A 15,673-nucleotide genomic window follows, 5' to 3' on the forward strand; every position below is an offset into this window, starting at 1 on the left:
CCGCGGGATCGCGGCCGCGGTGATGGGCTGAGCGCTGCGGGAGGGGGGCGAGCAAAGAGCAGGATGAAGATGAGGGAGAAGAAGGGGGCGATGCCGGGCAGGGCAACTACAAGTCCCATGAGGCCGGGCGGTGCGGGGGGGCCGGGGAAGCACCGGGCGGGAGGTGGCGGCCCGCCCCGCCCCGCGCCCCCCCGCCCGCCCGCGCCGCCCCGCGCCGCGCCCGCCGCGCCGCTCCAGCATGCACGGAGGATGCTCGCGTCTTGCTCGGGCAGGAAGGGGCCGGAGGGCAGGTACCCGCTGCATTACCTCGTCTGGCACAACCGCGCCCGTGACCTGGACCGGGAGCTCAGCGCCAAGCAGGTGGGGCGGCGCGGGGACGCTCCCGGCACGGCCCGGCCCGGCCCGGCTCCGCTCGGGCTGATGCAATGCTCGGGGCCGGGGTGAGGATGAGGATGGAGATGAGGGGGGTGATAAGGATGGGGTCGCTCTGTGCGCTGGCGGGGCTCGGGGGGTGTGGTGTGTGTCCCCACCTGCACCCCGGCTCTGTGCCTGCTGCCCCCGGGGCTGCCACCCGCGGGTCCCCTGCATCCCCAGCACACGCAGCCCCGAGCATCCCTCCGCACGTGTCCCCGCTCCCCGCTAGGCCTCTGCAGACCCCCGGCCCGCACCCCGCTGCTCAGGGCATTGCCACCCCCCTGGGGGTGCAGCTTTCAGCCCCCCACTCTCAGGCTGAGCCCCCTGGGGGCGGGGGGCACAAGGGCCCCGGTGCTGTCGGGGCGCAGCCCCCCTGCCTCACAAGGGCTCTCCTCAGCGTGAGGGGACCCACTTTGTCCCTGAGCCCGGGAGCCTCCCAGCCGCCCGGTGATGGAGCGGGGTGTGGGTGCTTCCCCGGCGGGTTCCCAGCCTCCCTCTCCCCCGTGGCGATGCAATTCAGGTAATTAAAACCCAACCCCGAAGACGCAGGAAACCGCAGGCGCTGGAGGGAGGCTGGCGGGGAAGCTGTGCTGAGCATCCCCGGTGCCTCGGCCCGGGTCCTCCAGCCCCGGGGCGCTGAGGGCCGTGCTGGGTGGACCCCGGTGATGCACGGAACGGGGGTCATTGTGCCGCCCAGCTCCCGCCGGGATGCAGGCGATGGCTCCCGCCACACCCGTCTCCATTGTGGGGTCCAGCCGGAGGCTGCGCCAGCATCGCCCGGGTCTCCCACCCCACGGGCAGTGTTTTTATTTTCCTGCTAATTTGGGGTCAGCCTTCCCAGGAGCTCAGCGCGGCGGAGATCAAAGCGGGGCTCGGCAGACGTGGGGAGGTGGAGGGGCTGCGGGGGGGCTCTGACCCGCCTGCCTGCAGAGAGGCTCCCACCCTCCCGCCTGGGAGGTGCGGGGGCTCTGCCCTGGCCCCCGCTGGCGTTTGCTGGGTGAGAGCAAAGCCGGCCATGGGTGCACCCCAGGGGTGCAAGGGAGGGCATGGGTGCTGCAGGCCGGACTCTGGGGCAGGCGGGGGCTTGGGGGAGGAAGTGAGGGCCGGCCCAGGCTCCCTGCTCTGTCCAGGGCATCCAGGGACACGGCTCAGCCCTTATCCCTGCCAGAGCATCCCCCGGGTAAGGGGCTGGTGCTGTTGAAATGCTGGAGGCTGGGTGTTCCCCTGCCCAGGGCTCTGCCCTCCCTCTGCCTTGGTGACACCCCAGGGCAGTGGCTCCATGTGCTGCCCCTGCCCAGTGCAGGGCTTTGGGGTTGGGAAGCACTGGTGCAGCTGAGAGCTTTGCTCCTCTCCATGTCCTCGTAAGGGCTCTGTGTCTGTCACCCCCGAATTGCCACCATGGGCTCCCATCCACACTTGCCCAAGGGAGCAAGGGTCAGTGGGGTCCCCTTGACAGGGACATCACGTTGATGTGGCAGGCAGTGACATGGAGCCTGTGGTGCCAGGACATCCCTGACCACAGCCTGCCCCCTCAGCGTGACAGGGACCCGGGGCTGTGCAGGGACAGCAGTGCCTGGCACCATCTTCCCGCACTGGCTCACGTCCCCTGATGGTACCCAGGGGCAGGAGCTGGGGTTCTCCAGCCCGGGGACAGCCCCAGTGCAGGGACGTGCTGTGCCACGTGCCCGGCTGGCACAGGGGGAGCGGCTGGGCTGCGGCTCTGCACTGCACCGCTGCCACCCCAAAGCCACCCCAAAGCCACCCTGTCCTCGTCCCTGTGGGTGTCACAGCCCCAGGATGGGCAGCCCCTGGGGGTCTGTGCTGTGCTCCCCAAGCTGGAGCCAGCCCAACAGCAGGGCTCAGGGCTGAGCTCTTGCTGGCCAGATCTGGGTCACGCCGTGTCCCCTGGGGTGGTTCCAGCACTCTGCCCCCAACTGGGGACCCCCATCCTGCCCAGTGCTGGGGCAGGGCTGCAGCTGGGGAGCCCCACTGAGTCTGCTGCCCCCGCCCCCAGCTGGGGGTGATTGCCTTAATTAGAGCAGTTTCATTAGTGCAATTAAGAAGCAGCAGTCGCCTGGAGAGCATTGGAGCGACGCTTTGGCTCCCAGGGAACTGGGGGGCTCTTTTGCTCCCGTGGTAGGGGCAGACTGGGGGGTCCCCATACCTGGCGAGTCCCTGGGGATGAGGGAGGTGGGAATGCACAGCCTGGGCAGGGACAGGAACATCCCTGGAGCAGCAGCAATGCAGGACATGCCCAGAGCAAGGCAGGTGAGACTGGGCACCAGGGAGCCCATGCTCCACCTCTGCCCATGCCCAAACACCTCTGGCTGCCCACCCCAGCTGGCACCTTTGGCTCCTGCACCCCAGGTTTGTTCTCCTGAGGGTGGCCTCCCCAAAACCAATTATTTGGGCACTGCCCTGCTGCCTCCTGCCCTGGCAGCCTCTGAGTGTCCCTCTCTGGGCACTTCCACCCCAGCTAGGGGCACAGAGGATGTCCCCCCTTGCCCGAGCCATGTCCCCAGCTGGGCACGGGTGTGACGCTGCTTCCACAGGAGCAGGGCCCGTGGGTGCCGGGGGTGCCAGCGCACCAGGGATTCCTCAGGGCTGGCCGGGCGCCAGGCTCCGGGTTTGGCACAAACAACGGCAGCCCCAGCGACGGCTCCCCAGGGCCCCGGGGATCCTCGGAGCCGCCGCTCGGCTCCCGCAGCCGCCGCCCCCGGCTCAGGCAGGGGAACACGTGCGCCCGCCGCAGCCCGGCCCTGCCAGCGAGAGGGGGAGAGGGGGGCTGCCGGCAGCTGCTGCCTGGCAACTGGGCACGGCCCCCTCCACATCCCAGAGGTGGGGGCTCTTCTGGAGCTTGCAGCTGCACCGCGATGTGCAGAGCTCCGTGCGCCGTGCCAGGGGCATCTGTGCCCCCGCTGCCGTGCCCTGCCCCTGCTGTGTGCCCGCCTGGTGGGTGCAGCCCTGCCTGGCTGTGACCAGGTGTGCTGGGCGCTGGCAGCCGCCACCGTGCTCTCCATGGCCTCCCCGTGGGTCTGGCGGTGGCAGCAGGGAGAGGCTTTGAGGTGCCTCTCTTGGGGGAGGTCAGGGGTGGGGCTGCTCTCCCAGATACAGTCAAACGTTGGCTGCTTTCTGTGTCTGGGAGCTGCGCATCTGTGGGAGAGCGAGGTCTGGCCACCCCAGTGATCTCAGAGCCTCGTTCCTTCCTGGCAGGCCGACATCGAGCAGCTGGACCCCCGAGGACGCACTCCCCTGCACCTGGCCACCACGCTGGGCCACCTGGAGTGTGCCAGGGTGCTGCTGAAGCATGGCGCCGACGTGGGCAAGGAGAACCGCAGCGGATGGACAGGTGAGCTGCTGCCCTCCGTTCTCCTGCAAGCTGCCCTGGTGCAGACATGGGCATGGAGGTGGGTGTGGGCATGAGCACGGACACAGATGTGGACATGAACGCGGGCACAGGCACGGTAAAGCTCCCCAAGGCACTGCTCACGTGGTGCTCTGTCCCGTGGCTCCTGTGCAGCGCCCAGCTCTGCACTGCCACATGTGCCGTGCTGTGCCATGCCGTGCCACAGCCCTGGGCACTGCCCCTTTGCCCCCAGTCCTGCAGGAGGCTGTGAGCACCCGTGACCTGGAGCTGGTGCAGCTGGTGCTGCGCTACCGCGACTACCAGAGAGCCATCAAGCGCCTGGCGGGGATCCCGGTGCTGCTGGAGAAGCTGCGCAAGGTACCTCGCTCAGAGGGGCTGCGGGGCACCAGCCAGGGCTGCCCCTGACCCCTCCCTGCTCTCCACAGGCCCAGGACTTCTACGTGGAGATGAAGTGGGAGTTCACCAGCTGGGGTGAGCTCGGGGCACAGCGTGGCTGTGGGGGGAGTGGGAATTTCCCCAGCATCCATCCCCATCCCCAGGTTAGGGGTCACCTGCCCCTTTGCCCCCCGACACCCCAAGCTTGCAGACCCCTCTCCTGCCAAGGCATTGCATTCCCCAGGTGTGTTCCCCACCCAGCTCAGCCCCCCCGGGGGTGCAGGTGTCCCCATCCCTGGCTGGGCTATTGGCATCTCTCCCCAGTGCCCCTGGTGTCCAAGATCTGCCCCAGCGACACCTACAAGGTGTGGAAGAGTGGCCAGAACCTGCGGGTGGACACCACGCTGCTGGGCTTCGACCACATGACCTGGCAGCGGGGCAACCGCAGCTTCGTCTTTCGGGGACAAGGTGAGGTGACCCCGCCGTGTGCCCCTCCCTGGGGAGCAGTGACACGGTGGGCACCGTGGCTGTGCTGACCCCATTCCCTGCAGACAGCAGTGCGGTGGTGATGGAGATTGACCACGACAGGCGGGTGGTCTACTCGGAGACGCTGGCCCTGGCCGGCCACGACCAGGAGGTGCTGCTGGCTGCTGTGCAGCCCACCGAGGAGCAGGTGATGGGGCGGCTCACGGCCCCCGTCGTCACCACCCAGCTCGACACCAAGAACATCGCCTTCGAGAGGTGGGCTGGGGTGGCACTGAGCCCACTCCTGGGGTGCTGGCGCCCCGGGCTGTCCAAGCAAGCTCATGGTGCTGTGTCACTCTAGGAACAAATCTGGGATCCTGGGCTGGAGGAGCGAGAAGACGGAAATGGTGAATGGGTATGAGGCGAAGGTGAGGGGCAGGGAGCTGAGCTGCCCAGGGGGTTGTAGCTGCCCACTTGGTTGTAGCTGTGAGGTGCCCACCTGTGCCATCCCCCCCTCCTTGGCCAGGTCTATGGCGCTTCCAACGTGGAGCTGATCACACGGACACGGACCGAGCACCTCTCAGACCAGCACAAGGGCAAGAGCAAAGGTGGAGCCAGCACGGGCTGGGTGGGCAGGGCACCCCCGGCTCTGCCCTCACCCCCGACTCTCCCACAGGCTGCAAGACCCCCCTGCAATCCTTCCTGGGCATTGCTGAGCAGCACGTGGGGCCCAACAATGGGGTGAGTGTCTCAGGGGTTGGAAGGGGTGGCCCTGCAGTCAGACCTCCCCTCTCACCCCATGGTCTGTGCCCGTGCAGACACTGATCACGCAGACACTGAGCCACGCCAACCCCACTGCCATCACCCCCGAGGAGTACTTCAACCCCAACTTCGAGCTGGGCAACCGGGACATGGGGCGGCCCATGGAGCTCACCACCAAGACACAGAAGTGAGAGGGGCAGCAGCAGGCAGGGACTCCTTGTGTCCCCCCCCTCCACTGCTGCAGAGCTCGAGGGGGTGGACAGGTGGGGTCCCCAGCCCAACGTCCATCCCTGGCAGGTTCAAGGCAAAGCTGTGGCTGTGTGAGGACCACCCGCTGTCCCTGTGTGAGCAGGTTGCCCCCATCATCGATCTCATGGCAATAAGCAACGCGCTCTTCGCCAAACTGCGGGACTTCATCACCCTGCGCCTCCCGCCCGGCTTCCCCGTCAAGATTGGTATGGACTGGGCTCTGCTGCTGACCTGGCTGGCACAGTCAGCTTCCCTCCTCGTGTTTTTTCCCTTTTCCTGCAGAAATCCCCATCTTCCATATCCTCAACGCCCGAATAACCTTCGGCAACCTCAATGGGTGTGATGAGCCGGTGAGCTCCCTGCGGCACAGCCCCAGCAGCGAGGCGCCCTCGCCCAGCAGCGACTCCTCCAGCGTCAGCAGCTCCAGCTCCCTCAGTATGTGGGGGACACGGTGAGGTGGGGTGGGAAGGGGTCCCAGTAGGGTCTGGGGGTCACAGCAGGGTAACGGATACACGGCTGGCAGGGTGGATTAGTGGGACCCCACGGATGCCCGGCCTGGCCAGCTCTGCTGTCCCCACAGCCTCGTGCCGAGCGTGTGAGATGGACCCGGCGCTGTTCGAGGTGCCGCGGGGGTACAGCGTGGTGGGCACCCACCAGGACGCCCTGCGGGAGGACGAGGATGACCTGCTGCAGTTTGCCATCCAGCAGAGCCTGCTGGAAGCGGGCAGCGAGTACGACCAGGTGGGCACTGCCACCCCTTCACCTCCTCCTGGCTGAGGGACCCTGCTGCCCACCCCATCCCCATGCCACCTGTGATCCTCACTCATCCCACCCCTCTCCATCCCTGCATCCTATGGCGGCGTGTCACAGTTCATGCTGGGAGGGGGGGCTGTTTTTTGGGGTGCCACCCTCCAAGCCCCCCTCTTTCCGGCCGCAGGTGACCATCTGGGAAGCACTGACCAACAGCAAGCCGGGCACCCACCCCATGTCGCACGAGGGCCGCCGGGGAGACAGGTTGGTAAGGTCTGGCCACCCCCCTGGGAGGGAACGGGTGTGGGGGTGCCCGCCCCACGGGGACCCCCCTGAGGCGCCGCTGCCCCCCAGGACTCCGCAGCACACGGCAGCCCCGCGTCCCCCCGCGGCCCCGGCGGCGGGGCCGGGCCGGGCGCCGGGCGCGCTGTTCCCCAGCTACGCGGAGCAGCTGCGCCTGGCCATGGCGCTGTCGGCGCGGGAGCAGGAGGAAGCGGAGCGCCGGACGCGCCAGGAGGAGGAGGATCTGCAGCGCATCCTGCAGCTCTCGCTGACGGAGAAGTGACCCCGCAGCCCCGCTGAGCCCCCTCGCCCGTACTAGTGGGGATGGGGACGTGTCTGGGGACACAGAGGGGGGAGCGGTGCGGGGGGAGCCAGCCCGAGAACTGCGGAGGGCGAATGGGGAATGGGGGAGCAGGATTTGGCCCTGGGAGAGCGGCCCCAGAGCTGGGGCAACATTGGGGTGAGGTGGGGGCACCCCACAGCAGCACAGGGGTGGGGTGGGTGTTAACCAGGACCAGGGAGGGGACCCCACGGACTGTACCCCTTCTCCAGGACAGCCCTGCTCCCCCAGCTGCCCCACGGGGTGCTGCTCAGCCCCTCACCCCAGGGAGGGTGGGGGGCACATCCTGCCCCGGATGGGTGGCTGCCAGCTGTGTGGGGTCCCGGGGTGCCCCCAGAGCCAGGGGATTCTGCCCAGCTCCCTGTTCCCCCCTGCCCAGGCGCTACCAAGTGCACTTACCCGGGAGCTGCTCTGCCTGCAGCAGGGTGGGGGCTCAGCCCTATTGCACCCCACAGCCAGCGAGGGGCTGCACAGCTGCCCCCCATGGCACGGGGACTGCTGGGGCAGCTGAAGGGGTGCCTGTGGAGGGCAGCCCGGTGTCCCCCCCCCTTAGCCCTGCTCGCACCCCTCCACCCTGCTCGGATGCCCCCCCTTGGCAGCGCTGCACCCCCTGGTCCCGGGCACTGACCCCGAGAGAAACCTTCTGTCAAATGGTGCTAACCCCGGCCCCTGCCCCGGCTGCTCCCCCTTTGCACACGGGGGGCCGGGGGCTGCGGGGTGGGGGGGGCTGGGCTCGCTCCCCTGGGACTTTTCACAGCTGGTGCCCCCCCTCCACCCCCCCCGTGCACCCCACAGCAACATCTGGGCCAGGGCCGGGGGAGCCCGAGCAGCTCCGACCGCGGCCAACACCAATAAATGCTCTTTAATGTTCGTCTCTCTCGGCCTCCCTCTGCCTGGGCCGGGGCTCACAGGCTGTGGGAGCTGGCAGGGGGGTGCTGGCAGCACCCCTGGCACGGTGCCCCTCATCCCTGGTAGTGCCACGCAGCCAAGGGTGGCTGAGCCCTTTATTAAAGGGGTGCAGGAGCGAAGAGCCGGGTGGGAGCACCCTCCGAGGGGCCGATGGGGCAGGGGGAGGTGAGGGGGTGATGGGGGGGGGGGGGTAGCACCGTACACAAGCACATCCCGGCCTGGGGGGGGCTGGCAGCTCCCTGTGCTGGGGGGCTGCTGTGCCCCAGCCTGTGGGCCCTGAGTGGGACCCCCTCGGGTGCTGCAGTGGGTGCCCATGGGCCGGGACACCCCTCGGGTGCTGCAGTGGGTGCCCATGGAACAGGAGACCCCCTCGGGTGCTGCAGTGGGTGCCCATAGAACAGGACACCCCTCGGGTGCTGCAGTGGGTGCCCATGGGCCAGGACACCACTGATGCCAGTGGAGGCGGGGTCAGGTCCGACCCCTGCCTGCCCCCTCGGCTCCTGGGGAAAGAATTCGGCTCTGGGCTCCTGCCCAAGGTGGGGACTCGGCTTTAATCCCCGGCAGGCCGGGGCAGTCCTGGCCCTGCCCGTGCTCGTGGCCGTGGCCACCGCGCTAGTCCGTGCCGTTGGTGAACTGGCCGAGTTTGTTCTCCAGGTCGGAGATGCGCTTCTCCTGCGCTTGGACCGTCTCCTTCAGGGCACGGATCTCCTCCAGCACCTCCTCCAAGGCTGGCTGCTGCAGGGAGGGGGGACACACAGGGTCACCGATGAGTCAGGCCCCTCCCGTGCCACCCCAGGGCAGGGGGACAGCCCTGCTGCCAGGTCCCTATCCCCGGACACTCACAGAGAAGTCTGAGTCGCAGGTGGAGTGCCTGCGCCGGGGGCTTGGCGGGGGTTTGCTGTCCAGGATGTTCTTCTTGACCACCTTCAGCTCCCGGTTCTTGATGGGCACGTACCCATCCCGCAGCGAGATGAGGATGGGCTCTGCGTCCTTCCCCGACAGCCACTCATCTGCCTCCAGGGCCGGCTCGGGGCCTGGCGTGTCGGGGTACAGGTCATCCTGGAAGAGGTCTGACTGCGGGGGCAGAGACACCACGGTGAGATGTGGGGTGTCTCCCCAGGCCCCCGTCTCCCCTGGGACCCTCCCCAGGCTCACCTTGCGTGGCACCGTCATGACAATGGGCTCGCACTTGCGCTCGTGCAGCTTGAAGAACCTGCGTGGGGCACAGGCAGTCAGGGCCCAGCTGAGCCCCCTGCCCCCTCTGGCTCCCCCCAGCCCCCCTGGCTCTCACCTGGCGATCTCGCACTTGCTGACATCCAGCCCTCGCTTGGGCATGAAGCCCATGCCCCGCTGGGGCTCCTTGCTGCTGTAGGTGTTCAGGTAGTGCACGTAGGGAGCCTCGTCCGTGATCTCGAAGTACCGGATGCTGCTGTCACCCTGCGGGGTGGGGACAGGTGTCAGCCAGCCCTGGCACCCTCAGGGACGGGGTGGCATTGGGGGTGAACCCCGGGGAAGGGGGGTTACCTTCCCACAGAGGTAGACAATGCTGGAATCGGCGTCGTAGAAGGGCAGCAGGACCCCGTTGCTCGTGTCCATCTCTTGCAGGGCAATGGGCTCCTCAAAGTTATTCTGGGGGGCAGTGGTGGAGGGTGTGAGCAGTGACCCCAAAACCCCCAGCCTCGTTAGTCACACACATTAGCCACGGCACACTGGGGGACAGGGCTTGTCCCCTCTGGGGCACACAACCCCCCAGGCAGGCAGCTTGGCATGCCCCCCCATCCCCACTCCTGTTTACCTGCATGGCTGGGTACCCCCAGCCTGGCTGAACCCCCCTTCCCCTGCACTCCCAGCCCCCTCCCCACCCCAGCACTGCACGGCACACTTGGGAACTTGGCATCTTTTGGGAGGGGGATGCACAGACACGGCATCCTGGGGCAGGGGGGGTTAGCAAGGGGTCTGCGGGGGCCAAGTTCCCAGGGCAGCACTCCATGCGGCCTCGTTACCGGGTCCCACAAGCCCAGCTCCCGCTGGCTCATTCTGGTAAAGCCCGTGGTAAAGATGTGTCCTTCCCGTGTGAAGATGGCCCGCACGGGCCTCAGCCCTTCGTGGGGGGCAAACCTCTCCTGGGGGGAGGGGGACACAGTCAGCACGGGGCGTAGGGAGGGGGGAATATGGAGGGGGTCCAGATCTGTCCCCCAAAGAGCCGTTGGATCCCATTCCGCGATGCTCCCTAAGCGCACGCGCTGCCATGGAGCATCCCCGGCCCCCGGAGCGCTCCTGGCTGAGATCGGCGGGATCGGCGCTGGCCAGGCTGGAGCTGCTGTCCCGTACCAGGTCCCAGAGGCCCAGCTGCCGCTCGCTCATCCTGCTGAAGCCCGTGGTGAAGATCTTGCCATCGGCCACGAAGATGGCGCGGATGGGCCGGGTGCCGTCGTGCGGTTTGGTTTTCTCCTGCGCCGGCGTTAGCGGGTTAAATCAAACACAGAGACGCGCGGAGAGGGGTTAGTAGGGTCAGGCAGGCACTGGGGGGACCCCGGGGTGGGATGGGGGGCACAGCAGGGGCACTCACCGCTATGATCTGCTGCTTGCGGGGGTCGATGACACGGACCTTCTTGTCCTTGCAGGTGGTGACCAGCAGGCTGCCGTTGCGGTTCCAGCCCACGTTGTAGATGAGGTCGGTGTGCATGTCGTCCAGAGCCAGCAGCATCTCCCCGGTGCCCACGTTCCAGAGGATCACCAGGTTGTCGCAGCCTGCAGAGGAGCCAGGGGGGCAGGTGCTGGCACGCCATGGATCTCCTGTGACCCCTGGGAGGGCGACCCGGGACCCCCTTACCTGCGCTGAGCAGGACGTTGCGGGCGGTGGGGTGCCAGGAGATGATGCTCACCCGCTTGGAGTGTCCCTCCAGTGTCACCACGGGCTCCGTGATGTTGCGCACGGGGACATAGTCGGGGATCTGCCACACCTGGGGGGGGGGACAGAGAGGGGTGTTGGGGATCACCCTGTGTGTGAGCACTAAGCGGATGAGGGCCTGGGAGCCAATTAACCTCATCATTAATCCCAGCTCAGCCTGCGGGGAGGGTGGCGAGGGGACACCAGAAGCGCCTCCATCCTGGGGTGCATCCCCAGCATTTGGGGTGCTGGCGGGCACAGGGATGGGGCACGGCCGGGGTGCAGCCCCCAGCTCCCCCCCCCCCCCCGGCTATTCCTGCATGCTGAGTCGCCAGGGAGGGTAAATTTAGCACAAACTGCTGCATCATGGAGCGAGCAGCCGCCGCCAGCGCGAACGCATGGCACCGCGGCTAAAAATAGGCCAGTGACACTTCACAGGCAGCGAGGGGGGGGGGATGCTCTGCATTGCTCCCCCTGCCCCTCCCACCCCTCCCACGCAGCGCCCAGCCCCTCACCATGACAGTGGTGTCCTCCGAGGCGCTGGCGATGACGTTGTCGTTGTGGGGACACCAGTCGATGTCCAGCACGGGCGCCGTGTGTCCCGTCACCAGCGGGTGGTTCTTGTCCACCCGTCCTGTCTGCAACAACGGTGAGGGACCAGCGTGAGCCCCCCAGGAGAGACCCTGCCAGGTACCCCCCAAAGGCCAGCCTGGCCAGCACATGGGTTGTGGCACAAATGGGGACGTGCAGGGGATTCTGGCAGTGGCCAAAGGTTTGTACCTGCCTTGAAGGAGGAAACTGAGGCACATGGGGGAAATGGGGTTCACCTGGCACAAGGCCTCATAGGGACACAGAGGAGAATCATGTGGCCCATGAGAGGTGTTTTGTGTCTGCTCTGATGGCAGGGAGGAGTTGGGGACCCTCTCTCAGTCTCTCTGCCAGGGTTGGCAGGGCAGACCCCCACCCCACTGGGTGCTGCTCCCTGGCCATGATGTGCCCCCAGGGAATTGGGGCTGGGGGAAGGCAGCTGGGGGTTTCCAGATCACCTCGCTTGCCCCAGGGATGTCACCCTTGGCAGGTGCTAATGATCACCCAGGTTGTTCCTGCCCTGAGCCTCCACATGAGGAAGGGCTGTTAGGGCAAAGCTGGGGGGCTCTGGGGCCACAGCAGATCCCCAAAAAAGCAAAACCCATCACCACATTCCCCCCAACACATCTCAGCAGCGTGACCAAACCCCAGCACCCTCCCCGCTCACCTTGGCAAGGGGCAGGACGATGAAGGCCCCGCCACCACCGGACTCCACAATGATGGCCACAAACTTGGGGTTGACAGCGCAGAAGGAGCTGTCACACGTCACCTTGGAGACACGGATGTCCTCGTACATCTGGTCTGCCTTCACCGGCTGCCCGAAGACGTGCCGGAACTTGCTCTGGCGCACCACGCGGCGGCTCATGGCTGGGGGACACTCAGGCCACCTCCTCCTCCCCTCCTGGCACGGCTTGGAGGGGCTCAGTCCCCTCAGGCCTCCTGCTCCGAGAGACTCTGGGCACAACGGGAAGCCTGGAACACTGAGGTGACGGGGAATGAGGATGGGAGATGGCACAGCCCTGACCCCACGGCAGGGAGCAGGGACAGCCCCTGTGTAGGGATGGGGGGGTGCTGCAGGGGCTGGGGGCTGTCAGCTGCTGGCCAGAGCCACTTGACACTGGGCAGGGACACGGCCATGCCATAACACACAGCTGTGCTATGCCCTGTGGCTGTGCCATGTCCCAAAGCTGTGCTGTACCCCACAGTTGTGCCATGTCCCAAAGCTGTGCCATGCCCTGTGGCTGTGCCATGTCCCACAGCTGTGCCATACCCCACAGCTGTGCTAACTCCATGGCTGTGCCATGTCCCACAGATGTGCTGTGCCCCACAGCTGTGCCATGTCCCATGGCTGTGCCATGTTCCAAAGCTGTGCCATGCCCTGTGGCTGTGCCATGTTCCAAAGCTGTGCCATGTCCCAAAGCTGTGCCATGCCCTGTGGCTGTGCTGTTCCCCACAGCTGTGCCATGTCCCAAAGCTGTGCCATGCCCTGTGGCTGTGCTGTTCCCCACAGCTGTGCCGTGCCCCGTGGCTGGCACTGGGGTTGGCACATGAGCTGCTGCAGCAGAGCAGCAGGGTGGAGGGGACTTTGGGGTGGACATAAAGGTGCCGTGCACCAGGTCACAGCTCGTCCCCTTGTACCCTGTCCCCTTGTCCTGCATCAGTGGCCTGAGGTTGCCTGGCTTGCCCCAGCACCGGGAGGGGGGTCAGGCTGTGCCTGCAGAGCTGCCTGCTGGGGCCTCACGCTCCATGGCTCCCTGTCCCGTGCCACCCATCCCTGGCACCCACTGTGCACCCCCACCTGGGCAAGGGCAGGACCTGGCAGAGCCCCACGGGCACACTGGCGTGTGGAGGAGCCCCTTTGTGGCCTCAGTGGGGTCTCCAGCCCTCAGCCACAGCTGGGCACGATGCCCACAGACACCCACCTCAGCCCCCAGCCTGTGCTGCTCCTGGGACCTGCCCCAGGGGGACACTGAGACATTCAGCACCACAGAACCCTCAGAGCTGGGGCTCTGCAGCACCCAGGAGCCCCCGGCTGCCCTGGGGAATCCCCTGTGCTCTCCTGGGTGCACAGCCCTTGTCAGGAGCCACATCCAGCCACCAAAGCACGGCCAGGCACCCCTGTCCCCCACACAGAGCCGGTGGGGCAGAGGCAGGAGCAGATCTGCTCCTCCAGTCCCAGCCGGTGCATTCTGCACAGGGCACATGCAGCACCTGCCAAACCACATCTGCCCAGTCCCTGAGTGTCCCCGGAATCCTCACGGCACTTCAGCATCATCTCTGGCTTGGCTGAGCTGGGTCTGAGGGGTCCAGAGCCCGGAGCGGGGCTGGACCACAGCACTGCCGGTGTCACCCCCAGTGCCGAGCACGGTCCCCAGCCCCGGGGAGGAGCGAGCAGGCTCCGAGGGGACGCTCCCCCAGCGCCTCAACCATCGCCAGCGGGAGCAGAGCGTGGGGTGTCCGCATGCAGGGCAGGAAGGGACGGCCTGGCTGCCTGGGCCGGGTGCAGCTGGGGGCAGATGCGGTGCAGGTGGAGTTGAGCAGGGTGCAGGGATCGCGTAGGGTGCAGGAGGGGCTGGCAGGAGCAGGTGGGGCGCTGGCAAGGTGCAGGCAGGGCGGAACAGGGTGCAGGTGTGGGGGGCAGGCGTGAGAGCTGGGTGGGGTGCAGGCGGGGTGGGATGGGATGCCGGCACAGAGCGGTGGGGTGCGGGCAGGATACGGGCAGGGTGCGGGCAGGACAGCCCCGCTCCCCGCTCCCCGGCCGTGCCATTACGTTGCCACAATTGAATCCGCAGCGACTGCTCGGGAACGACCAGAGGTCACTGTCCAAATATAGCCATCTCCGCCGGCGGGCGGCGAGGGGCCGGGGCCCGGGGGGCTCAGCCCCGCTCCCCGCGTCCCCCCGTCCCTCCCCACGGCGCTCCCGCCGCCCCCGCCCCGCGCCCGGCTCCCACCTGCGCTCGCTCGGCGGCTCCTCCGCGCCCGCTCCGCGCTGCGCCCGCTGGGCTCCGCTCCGCCCGCTCCGGCCGCGCTCAGCCCCGCTCCGCTCCCCCGGCCCGGCCCGGCTCGGCCCCGCTGGGCTCCGCTCCGCCCGGCCCCGCTCGGCTCGGCTGGGCTGGGCTGGGCTGGGCTGGGCTCGGCCCCGCGCGGTGCCGCTGCCGCAGAGAACAGCTGAGCCGAGCCGGGCGCCGGGGCCGGCTCAGCCCCCCCGCGGCGGGCACCGGAGGGACGGGAGGGACGGGAGGGGGGGCCCGGCCCGGCCCCGCCTGCCCCGCGCCCTGCCCGGCCCCCGCTCTGCCCGCGGGGTCGGGGCAGCCCCGCCACGGCCGCCCCCCGATCCCACCCTGAATGCGGGGGGCTCCCAAGGGTGCCCCCAGCCCCCCGGTTCGGTGCGGGCAGCCCCTCGGGCGGGGAGATGGGGGCAGGAGGAGCCCCCCGAGCCTGTTTGAAGTACTGGGAGAGACCCAGGGGCGGGGCATCACCCCGGGGGTCACCTCTGCACAGGGCTGTGACCCTGCCGTGGGTCCCGCACCGAACCGGGGCCAGCCCAGCCCCGCAGGGACCACGGCCATGCGCTGCTCCTGAGGCTCCCGACACTCCACGGGTCCCCACCTGCCCCAGGATAAAAGGGTCTGCAAGCCCACCTCAGCCCCAGCCCAGCAGGATGGTTACAGGCACATCCAGGAATCAGATTTGGGATTCAGCGAAGCCCAGCCCTGCAGGGATGCCCTGGCCCAAGGGGATTAAGGGATTGTAGGGCTCAGGGACCAGAGGGAGGGGAGCGGTGGTTCCTGGAAAGGCAGCAAAGCCCTGGACCCTACAAGGGCACCGTGTGGAGCTGGACGAGCATTGGCTGAGCGGGCAGGAGGGGGCAGCTGGCAAAAAGGCAGGGAAGAGGTGACATCCTTGTTTGCCCGGCCAAAGGGGTGGCAGGGAGGAAGGGGGCTGCAGAGGCACCCCTTGCTCGCCCTGTCCCACCACAGCCCTGGCTCACTCCGCGTCTCGTGTCCTTAACTCCAAGACACATCCCCAGCAAGTGATGGTCCTGGGAAGCCTTTCCCCAGGTGGTGCTGGGGGGAGGAAGAAGGGATGGGGCACCCCAGAGACACTGCCAGAGCCACAGTGACAGCCCTGCAGTGACAGCCCCACACCCTGGTGCCCACTCAGTTCTGGCCTGGTGGGAAGCTCCTGCATGGAAGGGGAGGCTGAGCCCAGGGAATTTGGCCTTCTCAAGTCCCTCGCTCACAGCAAGGGCACAGAGACCCTTGCACTGCCTTTCTTGCCA

The 15,673-nt window shown here is 67.7% G+C and overlaps 2 protein-coding genes across 4 annotated transcripts; one reads left to right on the forward strand and one right to left on the reverse strand.

Moving 5' to 3' along the window:
• Positions 1–208: 208 nt before the first annotated feature.
• ANKRD13B (ankyrin repeat domain 13B) lies at positions 209–7,874 on the forward strand. Of its 2 annotated transcripts, none has more exons than XM_058037620.1 (15): positions 209–360; positions 3,628–3,763; positions 4,014–4,138; positions 4,207–4,252; positions 4,481–4,624; positions 4,708–4,897; positions 4,983–5,049; positions 5,148–5,229; positions 5,298–5,362; positions 5,440–5,570; positions 5,681–5,838; positions 5,915–6,067; positions 6,213–6,373; positions 6,570–6,650; positions 6,737–7,874. In XM_058037620.1, exons 1-15 carry the CDS (start codon positions 250–252, stop codon positions 6,962–6,964), a joined length of 1,878 nt encoding a protein of 625 aa, XP_057893603.1. In that variant the 5' UTR covers positions 209–249; the 3' UTR covers positions 6,965–7,874. The 2 variants fall into 2 exon arrangements, with proteins under 2 accessions (XP_057893603.1, XP_057893604.1); XM_058037621.1 differs by having other exon boundaries at positions 6,570–6,646.
• Positions 7,872–14,421, reverse strand: CORO6 (coronin 6). 2 transcript variants are annotated; one of them, XM_058037623.1, is made up of 11 exons: positions 14,343–14,421; positions 12,059–12,371; positions 11,319–11,441; positions 10,747–10,876; positions 10,483–10,664; positions 10,245–10,364; positions 9,438–9,542; positions 9,205–9,350; positions 9,069–9,126; positions 8,757–8,987; positions 7,874–8,648 (listed from the first exon to the last, which is right to left on the reverse strand). In XM_058037623.1, the coding sequence occupies exons 2-11, from the start codon at positions 12,254–12,256 to the stop codon at positions 8,526–8,528; spliced, it is 1,416 nt and encodes a 471-aa protein (XP_057893606.1). In that variant the 5' UTR covers positions 12,257–12,371; positions 14,343–14,421; the 3' UTR covers positions 7,874–8,525. The 2 variants fall into 2 exon arrangements, with proteins under 2 accessions (XP_057893605.1, XP_057893606.1); XM_058037622.1 differs by lacking the exon at positions 14,343–14,421 and having other exon boundaries at positions 7,872–8,645; positions 12,059–12,353.
• Between the last annotated feature and the right edge of the window lie 1,252 nt (positions 14,422–15,673).

This window comes from Melospiza georgiana, chromosome 19, assembly GCF_028018845.1.
Source record: "Melospiza georgiana isolate bMelGeo1 chromosome 19, bMelGeo1.pri, whole genome shotgun sequence".
NCBI classification, from domain to species: Eukaryota; Metazoa; Chordata; class Aves; order Passeriformes; family Passerellidae; genus Melospiza; species Melospiza georgiana.

Bases quoted from the DNA above. Each gene is read 5' to 3' on its own strand.
- ANKRD13B (XM_058037620.1), top strand. From the start codon at position 250: ATGCTCGCGTCTTGCTCGGGCAGGAAGGGGCCGGAGGGCAGGTACCCG. The intron at 5,050-5,147 runs GTGAGGGGCAGG...CTCCTTGGCCAG, and splicing joins TGAATGGGTATGAGGCGAAG to GTCTATGGCGCTTCCAACGT. The intron at 5,363-5,439 runs GTGAGTGTCTCA...GTGCCCGTGCAG, and splicing joins ACGTGGGGCCCAACAATGGG to ACACTGATCACGCAGACACT.
- CORO6 (XM_058037623.1), bottom strand. From the start codon at position 12,256: ATGAGCCGCCGCGTGGTGCGCCAGAGCAAGTTCCGGCACGTCTTCGGG. The intron at 10,365-10,482 runs GTGAGTGCCCCT...ACGCCGGCGCAG, and splicing joins GCAAGCAGCAGATCATAGCG to GAGAAAACCAAACCGCACGA. The intron at 8,649-8,756 runs GTGAGTGTCCGG...CCCTCCCTGCAG, and splicing joins CCTGCGACTCAGACTTCTCT to CAGCCAGCCTTGGAGGAGGT.